Consider the following 11,397-nt stretch of genomic DNA (forward strand, 5'->3'; position numbering starts at 1 on the left):
ATCTTTGGCTTACTATGCGCTTAAAAAGGGAGAACGTCACAACCCCCTTTTCCACCAATATTTAGTTCCTGGTAATAAAGTTCCTGTGGCCCATGTGGTTTGCATCTCGACTGCAACTCATAGTTCTTGATAATGTATGCAAAAGACAATGATGACGTAACAGTGGGAGGTCTTGTGTTACTTTGTTACTCATTACTGACACCCTATGGCTGTTATACATCATTGCGGTTCCAAAATAATTCAGTGAACTCATAATATTTTGGTGTATCTTAGTCTAATTTGAATATGTATTGGATAACTTTAATATAAACAGTCATTATTCAAATATGTCAACATGAAAGTCAGAGTGAAAGTGTTGTTGCTTAATGCTTATGTGCAAGAACTTTTACTCTTCAAACGTGATTTTGTTTTAAAATTTATTTCAAAACAGAAATTTTATAAAAATAAAAAGGGTAATGTCGGAACTTACTCGCAGGATAAATGTCATTTTGGGTAAAAAAAACGTAACGTAAATCATACAATAAATAGCCACTCTGATTCCAGGGACCCTTTTTTTGGGATCCAGATTATAATGGAAGCACAAAGTACCCACGATGAAACTATCTATAAATGCAAAATGAAATAATTGTAAACATATTTCACTTGAAGGATTCCTATTTTATCAATGTCATTTTGTTGCGATGGCCCCCAGTAGTCTGCATCAATATGTTCGGGTCCCACAACAGGTGTTCCATCAGACGCACACAATAGCCTGTGTGTGCTTACTTCAGCTCGCTTCCAGAAACGTCTGTGACGATGTCAGGAATTAAATCGGGCATCAGCCGCAACGTGTTTCCTTTTTAAATGCTCTTTTATCACTGTTGTGCTGCTAAAGCAGGGATGTCCAAACTTTTTACAAAGGGGGCCGGATTTGATGTAAAATGTGGGAGGGCTGACATTAACTACATAAAGAACAATATATTCAAACACATTTTAGCAAGTGATTCTGTGTTTCACATTTGCTTTTTTATTTTCATTTAAACCATCAAACATGTATTTTGGTTCATTTGAAACATGAACATCACATGCAATTGAATATTTGCTTAACTTTTTTTCTTAAACAGAACTAATTATAGTCTTGAGTGCAAATAATATTTGAACATGAATTATATCATCATGGGAGTTCAATGTTCACAGAATTTTTTAATTCCAGAAATGATTATCCACAAGTGCAAGGACTAATTTGATATATATGACATATCATCAAATATAAATGTTGAATGAACATTTTATTCTGGAATGAAAACCGACAACTTGTCTGAATTTGTGACTGAACAAAACAAAATTAAGTCAGTTATTTAAATGACAAATGACTTGCCTGCATTAATGTGACGGGTGATTCTGAGATCTGGACTGCAGCACAAAGGCCAGGTCTGGCTCAAAGGCAGTGGTATTGATGCGCGAGGTGAGAGTCTGTGAGCCGTGTCCTCGCGCGACTCTGATTTAAGTTCATAACCGAGAATGTCTTTTCACACAAATACGTCGACCCAAACAAGCTCAGCATTTTCCTAGCAAACCCTCGAATCTCTCGAAACCTGCCTTTATCCATCTGTTGGTAAAAGTTGTCGAGAGAAAGTTGCCGGTGCCGACTGCGGCTCTCGGCGTCACACTGCAGCTCAATGAGCTCCAGCTGGGCTGGAACATTGTCTGTGTCCACGGAGAAAAGTGATGAAAAAAGAGAGATATCCTCCTCAATAGCTGCAAAATCCCGAAAGCGTCGTGTGAACTCTTCAGCCAAAGACTTCATATCTAATGCGTACTTTGTTTGTGCACTGATATTGCTCTCAGTCAACTTTCCTTTTTTTGTTTATGGTCGCCATTTTAGAACTTGGGGGTAAAGGTCACCCGGGGTGATGTCGCAGGGTGGTACTGCCTCTAGTGGGTAAATTAGGAACAGCAATTAAGAAGAGAGCGAACTCAGCACTGTATATGTGCGGGCCAGAATGTATTAATTTTATTACAGAGGCTGCGGGCCAGATGAAGTTTGACCCCGGGCCGCATTTGGACTTTGGACATGTCTGTGCTAAAGGGAGGTTTACATCGTGGGACGTAATTTTGTGAAATGCCCCCATGGTCCGGTCCAAATCGGGGTCGCACGTATTGATTCGTGTTCGGCAGGCACAAGTCAAGGTAGCACGGTAGAAACAATATAAGACAAAGTCGCCGCATGAGCTTTGACTTGACCAAACCAAATTTGTCTTTTTGTGTCCTGCAGACGTCAGACAAAATGATCTCCTTTATGTAAAAGAGGAGCCAGACTTGACTCACATCAAAAAGGAGGAGGAGGAGGAGGAGATCAACAAGTCACCAGTGAACGTTCTCCCTATAAAGACTGAAGATGAAAACAAGGATGAGAGTGAGGACGACAGAGGGGCGGAGCCTACAAGCAGCAGCTCAAGTCATCACATGACAACAGAAGTTGACGAAGACCACTGGGGGCCATCACAAGCACATAATGAGGACACATTATCAGACGCTCATGATGATGATGATGATGATGGTGGGCAAGCCAAAGGTGAAAGGGCATGTCACACTGACTCATTAACTTCAAAGCTGTCTTTAAAACCGCACACAAGAACACACAGTGGAGAAAAACCTTTTTCTTGCTCGGTTTGTGGAAAAAGCTTCTCTCGAAAGTTTCATTTAACAATCCACACAAGAACGCACAGTGGAGAAAAACCTTTTTCCTGCTCAGTTTGTGGAAAATGCTTCTCTCAAAAGGCAGGTTTAACATATCACACAAGAAAGCACAGTGGAGAAAAACCTTTTTCCTGCTCTGTTTGTGGAAAATGCTTCTCTCAAAAGACACATTTAACAAGCCACGCAAGAACGCACAGTGGTGAAAAATCTTTTTCATGCTCAGTTTGTGGCAAGAGTTTCTCTGACAAGTCTAATTTAACTAAACACACAAGAACACACAGTGGTGAAAAACCTTTTTCTTGCTCAGTTTGTGGCAAGAGTTTCTCTCGAAAGTTTCAATTAACAATCCACACAATAACACACAGTGGTGAAAAAACTTTTTCCTGCTCAGTTTGTGGCAAAAGCTTCTCTCAAAAGGCTGGTTTAACATATCACACAAGAAAGCACAGTGGAGAAAAACCTTTTTCATGCTCAGTTTGTGGCAAGAGTTTCTCTTGCAAGTCTAATTTAACAAGCCACACGAGAACACACAGTGGTGAAAAACCTTTTTCATGCTCGGTTTGTGGCAAAAGCTTCCTGCGTAAGTCGCGTTTAACAATCCACACTAGATCACACACTGGAGAAAAAACTTTTTCCTGCTCAGTTTGTGGCAAAATCTTCTCAAAAAAGTCAAATTTAACAAAACATAGAAGAACACACACTGGAGAAAAAACTTTTTCCTGCTCAGTTTGTGCCAAGAGTTTCTCTCAAAAGTGGCATTTACGACGCCACTCAAGAACGCACAGTGGAGACAAGCCATTCAGTTGCAGCGTTTGTGCTAAAAAATTCTCCACTAAACAGCAAGCGGAGAGCCACAATTGTGCTGGTGAGAAAAGCAGCGATCCTTGAAGCTTAAAAAAAAAGAAAACCAAAAACTGAAGGAACTGACTCTTTGTGGTAAGATGTAAATTTTGATTTTGAATAAAATATGATATTGAATTTTGCAAAGCTTTTTTATTGACATTAAGCCAATGTGATCAGTGTCAGAAGAGCCATTGTGTCTGAGTGATCATGTTTTGTTTTGTGTGTTTACATCAAACGTGTAAATAAAATCAATTGCCTTTGCCTGGAATAACATTTTTTAATATTAGGCTTTTCAGTTGTCTTTTTCATCGTACTTAATGGAAAAGGTGTGAGAAGAAACTGCTTATGAAATCGCTGCTTTCCACAATCATCAATAAAATCACTTGTTCCACTTGCTCAACTGGCTTTCATTATGTTGTGAAAAGGTGAAAAACTGAACTTGAAGTTGAACTATAAAAAGAACAAGAAAGAGAAATGCAAGCAGTCTCAGTTTCTCTCAAAGGTTTTGGTATGTCAGGAGTTGGCAACTTGATGGCGACTGGAATCAGCGCTGGTTTTTCTCGCTGTGTTTGGCTGGCTCGTATATGTATGGTCCATTGAACAAAACTCGAACTCTTCAAATATCCCCTCACATACATTTAATAATTACGGTTTCTGAATAAATTTCTGACGAGCTAAAACCACTTTCTAGGTTGAGCTCTATCAAGCGTTTGGGGTTTGTTGCTAAGCAGAATCTCACTTCGGGAAAAACGTATCATTTTGTCAAATATACCAAATATATTTTTTCATGCTGTATTATATTTTTTATACATTGGATTATTTATATATTGAAATAGGAAAATATTAAAATTTAAAATTGGAAACCACATACAGACTTAATTCAATTAATAATAAATATAGAAACATTTTATAAATATTGAACTAATTGAGAAGAGTCCTGATCTTGAAATAAATATTGAATTATAAAAAATACTTAAAAAATTCATTCAATAACCCGACCCTGGATGAGTGGCAGAAAATGGCTGGATGGATGTAATAATTTAAATTGCATCCAAATTCAAAAGAACAAATATGTTAAGAAATATTCAAGTGTGAAATAAAAAGGTTTAAATTGTTGAGAATTTTACATACTAAAATAATTGAATAAATGTTGTATTATTACATAAATAAATGAAAAAAAAAGTCATGTATTTTTAAATGGCCTAATTTAGATCTGGGAAGTAATTCTCTTTATGAAACTATGAAGGGACTTGAGCTCACAGAAGTGACCAGTCTTGGTTCTGAAGTTCCGATGTAACCAGATACTGCCCTGAGAGAAAATAGGCCTGAGCATTGTTTATGGTGGGGGCAATTTTCTCGCCAGCTCAGTGACCTTCCAGGGTATGGAAGTAATTTAAGGTGGTCACTAGTAGACTGGTCGTATCAAAGGGGAGACGCATCTGCTCTCCCTCTGGGGGACTTTTGGAGGGAAATCCCAAAGACGAGCCGGATGGGAATGCATATGCAACAAGGGAAATTAGATATTCATGTCCTATTTGGGCATTCCCTATAAGAAGGGAATGTCTGAGAGGGGGCTCAAGTTTTTGGGGAGACTTCTTTTGACATCAGCATGTGACGAGAATAAAATCTTTTTCGAACCAGTTCTTTTCCATCACCAATCCAGCCTTGCTCGGCTGCCTCTCCGGAAGGCAGCAAGGACCCACACTTCAAAGACAAAATATACTTCATATTGAAAGAAAAATAATACTCAAATATTGAAATAAGTATAGAATTGAATGAATAAACAAAAAAGAAATAAATACCTCCTGGAAAATATAATTATTTTCAACATTTGTCAAAATTTTTCTTTCTTGCACATTCTTAATCGTATTTTTTTATTTTTTTTTACTTTTACTTTTGAAGTTACTTCAGTGCATTTCACACCTGTGCCTTCGGGGAATTTCTACTTTGTTCTACTTGAATGAATCCCCATCAAAATACCATCATTTATGACACCACGGCTGGACAAATAATATCCAGAAACACACTTACGCACCACTGAGTGAGTGTTGGACGATATAGCTTCTCTTGAAAGGTCCGACTTGAAAATGTCTTTGCAAGTGTATCTACAATTAAATTCACAGGACCTTTTCAAACTTGTCCTTATCTTCGGGTTCATCATAAACAAAGGTGTTGAATACCTCGATGGCCTCGTCTCCGGCATTGGTTCGCAAAAGGGCTATTTTTCTTTCGTCCACTCTGTTTCCGACTCCCTCGGCGGCAAGGTAGAGCAGGAATTGTTGTTTGAAAGCTCGCCAACTCACGTCCACATTTCCCGTCATTTTCAGCGCTTCTGGTGGCCTTACGGAGTCCATCTCGCGTCAGTCCTTTTCTTGACCCGCGACCTGGTACCATGTAATGTTCTGTCTTCTATCTTAAGAAGTCACGCAGGTAACGTGATGCTGCAAGCTTGTTTCTCTTTATTTACTGACTTGCATTCTCGTCCATGTGCATACACACTTGTTCGTCTGGTAACTAAACACACATCAGGCAATACTGCCAACTACTGACTAATGATATAACTGCTATCATTACAGTTACTGTTGGAGTTGGGTCACCATGGAAATGAGGAGTAGTTTGTAAATCAACCTTTAAAAGCCAAACTTACGCCAATGCGTGTTCGGTTTTTGTACTCAAGAAGAAAAGGGTCAAATAAAGACTCAACAACTGATAAGAGTTCCGATATTTAGTTTCTTCAGTTTCTGGAGTTCAAGAAATAGTACAAAGACAGATATCTGGGCGGCTTTTTCTGAATCTCACGAGAAAACTGCACTCGGGCGAGCACAGTCGAAAAATGCGCACCATCTTTAAAGATAAAGATAAAGATAAAGGTGTCCTTTATTAGTCCCACAATGGGGAAATTTGAAGTGTTACAGCAGCAAAGATATAGATCACACAGAGTCGGCGGCGTAATGTAGCCGTTAATGTGTAACATTAGCAGCAGACATTCATAAAAAGCATGCAAATATACACAGTATCAACGTATCTAGTGTAAGGAAACACTCCTCATGTCTGTCCATTATACCGAGGGGGAAAACACTGTAATGATAAAAACTACTGAATGATTGGAAATACTGCAATGATAAGGATATTACAATAATAAAAGTACCGTAATGGTGAGAGTACTGAAATGACAGAAAAGTACTGCAATGATAGAAAATACTGCAGTGATAAAAGTACTGTAATGTTAAAAGTACTGCAGTGGTAAAAGTACTGTAATAGTAAAAGTACCGCAATGATAGGAATACTGCAATTATAAAAGTACTGCAATGATAAAAGTACTGTAATAGTGAACATCCTGCAGTGGTAGAAATACTACAGTGATAGAAGTACTGTAATAAGACTACTGTAACGGTAAACAAAATACATAATTGGTCGATGTTTAAGTACACCCTTGGCTGAAAGTAAAGTAGCGGTTTATATTGCATCCTAGGACTGCACAATTGCACTAATGCCCTCCCGTTTGTAGGCCTGACCCAATGTTCTTGTTAAAAAGTCTGACAGCAGTCGGCAGGAAGGAGCGACAAAATCTCTCTTTGGTACAGCGAGGGTGTAAAAGTCTATCACTGGAGGAGCTGTGGAGTGTTCTCAGAGTGTCATTGAGTGGGTGGGCTGGGTTGTCCAGCATTGATGCCAGTTTCACCGTCATCCTCCTGCCCCCCACTGACTCCACAGAGTCCAGGGAGCAGCCCAGGACAGAGCTGGCCCTCCTCACTAGTTTGTCCAGTCTCTTTTTGTCTCGGCCCGAGATGCCTCCTGCCCAGGAGACCACTCCATAGAAAATGACTGATGAAACCACCGAGCCATAGAAGTTCCTGAGGAGTGTTCCCCGAACGCCAAAGGACCTCAGCCTCCTGAGTAGGAAGAGTCTGCTCTGACCCTTCCTATAGAGGAACACGATGTGAGGCGCGCGCTCCTGGCGGTCAACCCCAGGAAAGCTACTGGACCCGACGGAATACCAGGCAAGGTCCTCAGAGCATGTGCCCACCAACTGTCACATGTTTTCTGCAGGATCTTCAACCGCTCCCTGGCTCAGGCAGTCATCCCCTCCTGCTTGAAAACTTCCACCATTATTCCTGTCCCCAAAAAGTCACCAGCCGTCCACCTGAATGACTACCGTCCTGTTGCTCTCACACCAGTCATTATGAAGTGCTTCGAGAGGCTGGTTCTCCAGCACATCAGGGACTGCCTTCCTCCCACTCTGGACCCCTACCAGTTTGCATACCGGGCTAACAGATCCACTGAGGACGCCATCGACACTGCTCTGCATGTTGTACTGGGCCACCTGGAACAACAGCGGAGCTATGCAAGGATGCTCTTTGTGGACTACAGCTCGGCATTCAACACGATCATCCCAGACATCCTCGTCGCCAAACTGGACACTCTCGGCCTCCCTGCCCTCACACGCATCTGGATTAAGGACTTTCTGACCAACAGACCCCAGACTGTGTTGCTCGGCCCCTACACGTCCTCCACCCTCATGCTGAGCACCGGTTCCCCCCAAGGATGCGTGCTGAGCCCTCTCCTGTACGCCCTCTACACCTACGACTGCAGCCCGGCCCACGGCAACAACACCATCGTCAAGTTTGCTGACGACACGACAGTGGTCGGTCTGATCTCGGAAGGTGACGAGACAGCCTACAGAGAGGAGGTAAAGAGACTGAAAACTTGGTGCAAGGACAACAGACTGCACCTTAACTCTGCTAAAACAAAGGAGATTGTCGTCGACTTCAGGAGGAACAAGACGCTGCCGCCCCCCCTCTGCATCGAAGGCGTGTGTGTGGAGAGGGTCCACACGTTCAAGTTCCTGGGAGTACAGATCTCCGATGACCTTTCTTGGAGTCACAACACCACAGCAGTGGTAAAGAAGGTCCGCCAACGTCTGCACTTCCTGAGAGTCCTCAGGAAATTCAACCTGGACAGGAAGCTGCTGCTGGCCTTCTACCACTCGTCCATCGAGAGCCTGCTGACGTACTGTGTCTCCACCTGGTACAGCGGCTGCACTGAGGCGGACAGAGTGAGGCTACAGAGGACAGTCAAAACAGCGCAAAGGATTATTGGCTGCCCTCTCCCCCCACTGTCGGACATCTACACCGCCCGGTGCCTCAGAAGGGCTCTCAACATCGTCAATGACAATACCCACCCAAACTCACACCTGTTCGACCTGTTGCCCTCTGGCAGGCGCTACAGATGCATCAAATCAAGGACCAATAGACTGAGAAACAGTTTCTTTCCGAGAGCCATCTCCATACTGAACTCTCACACACACACGAGACCACCCTAACCTCGCAAAACAGCATTGTGATGTGTTTCTATATGCCCTATTCAGTACTGAATTCCATTGCACTGTCTTCTTTATTTATCTAATTTATATATTTGTCTGTATTATTGTTGTATTGCACTGGAGAGGGGAGCCCTCTAATCTCGTTGCACACTTGAGTACAATGACAATAAAGGGATTTCTATCTATTTCTATTTCTATCTATAGAGAGCATCTGTGTTGTCGCTCCAGTCCAGTTTATTGTTCAGATGAACACCCAGGTACTTGGAAGTTGAGACCCTCTCAACGTCTGTTCCCAGGATATTCACTGGTGCAGGTGGAGAGTGCCGACGCTTGCGGTAATCCACCACCAGCTCTTTGGATTTCCCAGCGTTGATTTGGAGGCGGTTCTGCTGACACCAGTCCACATAACCCTGCGTAACCCCTCTGTACGCCCGATCGTCTCCGTCAGTGATGAGGCCGTCAATCGCGGAGTCATCAGAGAACTTCTGCAGGTGACAGGTTGTGGAATTGTATTTGTAGTCCGAGGTGTAGAGGGTGAACAGGAAGGGAGCCAGAACAGTTCCCTGCGGCGCTCCCGTGCTGCAGAGGAGCACGTCAGACACACAGTCCTGTGTCCTCACGTACTGTGGCCGGTTTGTGAGGTAGTCGTGAATCCATGTGATGAGGTGATGGGCCACTCCCGCCTGCTCCAGCTTGTCTCCCAAAAAGGCGGGCTGGATGGTGTTGAAAGCACTTGAGAAATCAAAGAACATGATCCTCACCGTGCCCCCCGCCTTCTCCAGGTGGGAGAGTGAAGTGTGGAGCAGGTAGATGATGGCATCATCCACACTGATGCCAGGCTGGTATGCAAACTGGAGTGGGTCCATTGAGGAGCTGACCAGGGGGCGCAGATGGACGAGGACCAGTCTCTCCAGGGTCTTCATCAGATGAGACGTCAGCGCCACTGGTCTGAAGTTGTTGAGCTCCTTCGGATGGGGTGTCTTTGGAACCGGAACCAGGCAGGATGTTTTCCACAGCTGGGGGACTCTGCCCAGCTTCAAGCTCAGGTTGAACATGTGCTGGACGATTCCACACAGCTGGTCTGCGCAGGATTTGAGGAGCTGGGAGCTGATCCCATCTGGGCCTGCCGCCTTCCTCGCCTTCATCTTCCTCAGCTGGTTCTTCACCTGAGATGTTGTGAGGAACAATGCTGAGCAGGAGGAAGTGGTGGTTGTCTGATGAGGCTGGGAACTGGAGCCTGTGGAGAGAGAGAGGGGCGAGAGAGGGGGAGAGAGGGTCTTGTTCGCAGTGGCAGGAGGGGTGGGTGGGGGCTGCATCAGGGAAGCCTGAGCGGGGTCAGACATTTGATCAAACCTATTGAAAAATAGGTTCAACTCATTTGCCCACTGAAGCCCCCCCCCCTTCTGGGTCTGACCTGGTTGTCCGTGGCCTGAGATGGTCTTCAGGCCCCTCCAGACATCCCTGGCATTGTTCCGCTGCAGTTGTTCTTCCATCCGCATCCTGTAGGACTTTTTCCCCTCTCGGATCCTCCTTCTCAGCTGACGCTGCACTCTCTTCAGCTCGTCCTTGTCGCCTGAAACAAAAGCCCTCTTTTTCTCCTTCAGGAGAGCTTTAATGTCCGGTGTGATCCAGGGTTTGTTGTTGGAGAAACATCTTACAGTCCTGGTGGGAATGGTGTTCTCCATGCAGAAGTTAATATAGTCTGTAACTGTGTCTGTTAGACCATTAATGTCCTCACCGTGAGCTTCGCTGAATACTTCCCACACAGTTGTGTTGAAACAGTCCTTCAAGGCCTCCTCGGCTTCTCCGGACCATCGCTGAACTGTGCGTGTCACAGCTGGCTGCCTGCGGACGAGAGGTTTGTACACAGGCAGGAGAGCAACCAAGTTGTGGACAGCTTTGCCCAGCGGGGGGAGGGGCAGTGACGTGTACGCCTCCTTGGTGTTGGCATAGAAGAGGTCCAATATTTTATTGTCTCTGGTTTGGCATGTTACATATTGTGTGAATGAAGGCAGAGAGGAGGAAGGAGAAGCATGATTGAAGTCACCAGAGATAAGGAACAAGGCATTTGGGTGCTGTGTTTGTAGCCTGCTCACAGCTGCATTCAGTACATCACAGGCTGTCTCACCGTTAGCAGAGGGAGGCACGTACGCCGCCACCGCGATCACATGACTGAACTCTCGCGGTAAATAGACCGGACGCATGCTAGCAGCTATCATCTCAATGTCCCGACTGCAAAGTTGATCCTTAACAGTCACATGCCCAGGGTTACACCATCTATCATTAACAAACACAGCCAGCCCTCCCCCTTTTCTCTTACCGCTCTCCAGTGTCCTGTCCGCGCGTAGTATTTGGAAGCCGTCCAATTCCACGACGGCGTCCGGCGTTAGCTCTATTAGCCACGACTCCGTGAACACCAGCAAGCTAGCCTCCCGGACAATCCTCTCGTGCCGGGTTAGCGCTGTTAGCTCGTCCATTTTGTTGGAGAGGGATCGAACATTCCCCATAATAACGGACGGGAGGACGGGGTGATATCGTCTCCTCCTTGCCTG

At 44.3% G+C, this 11,397-nt stretch overlaps 1 protein-coding gene across 2 annotated transcripts; it reads left to right on the forward strand.

Annotated features, from left to right (window-relative positions):
• The first annotated feature begins 1,409 nt into the window (after window positions 1-1,409).
• On the forward strand, window positions 1,410-3,917 carry LOC148342085 (uncharacterized). Of its 2 annotated transcripts, none has more exons than XM_088286796.1 (2): window positions 1,410-2,177; window positions 2,255-3,917. In XM_088286796.1, the coding sequence occupies exon 2, from the start codon at window positions 2,446-2,448 to the stop codon at window positions 3,565-3,567; it is 1,122 nt and encodes a 373-aa protein (XP_088142922.1). In that variant the 5' UTR covers window positions 1,410-2,177; window positions 2,255-2,445; the 3' UTR covers window positions 3,568-3,917. The 2 variants fall into 2 exon arrangements, with proteins under 2 accessions (XP_088142922.1, XP_088142913.1); XM_088286787.1 differs by having other exon boundaries at window positions 1,410-2,169.
• Window positions 3,918-11,397: the final 7,480 nt, after the last annotated feature.

This window comes from Idiotropiscis lumnitzeri, chromosome 2 (assembly GCF_059441095.1).
Source record: "Idiotropiscis lumnitzeri isolate Australia: NSW breed Sydney's pygmy pipehorse chromosome 2, RoL_Ilum_1.0, whole genome shotgun sequence".
In the NCBI taxonomy this organism is placed as follows: Eukaryota; Metazoa; Chordata; class Actinopteri; order Syngnathiformes; family Syngnathidae; genus Idiotropiscis; species Idiotropiscis lumnitzeri.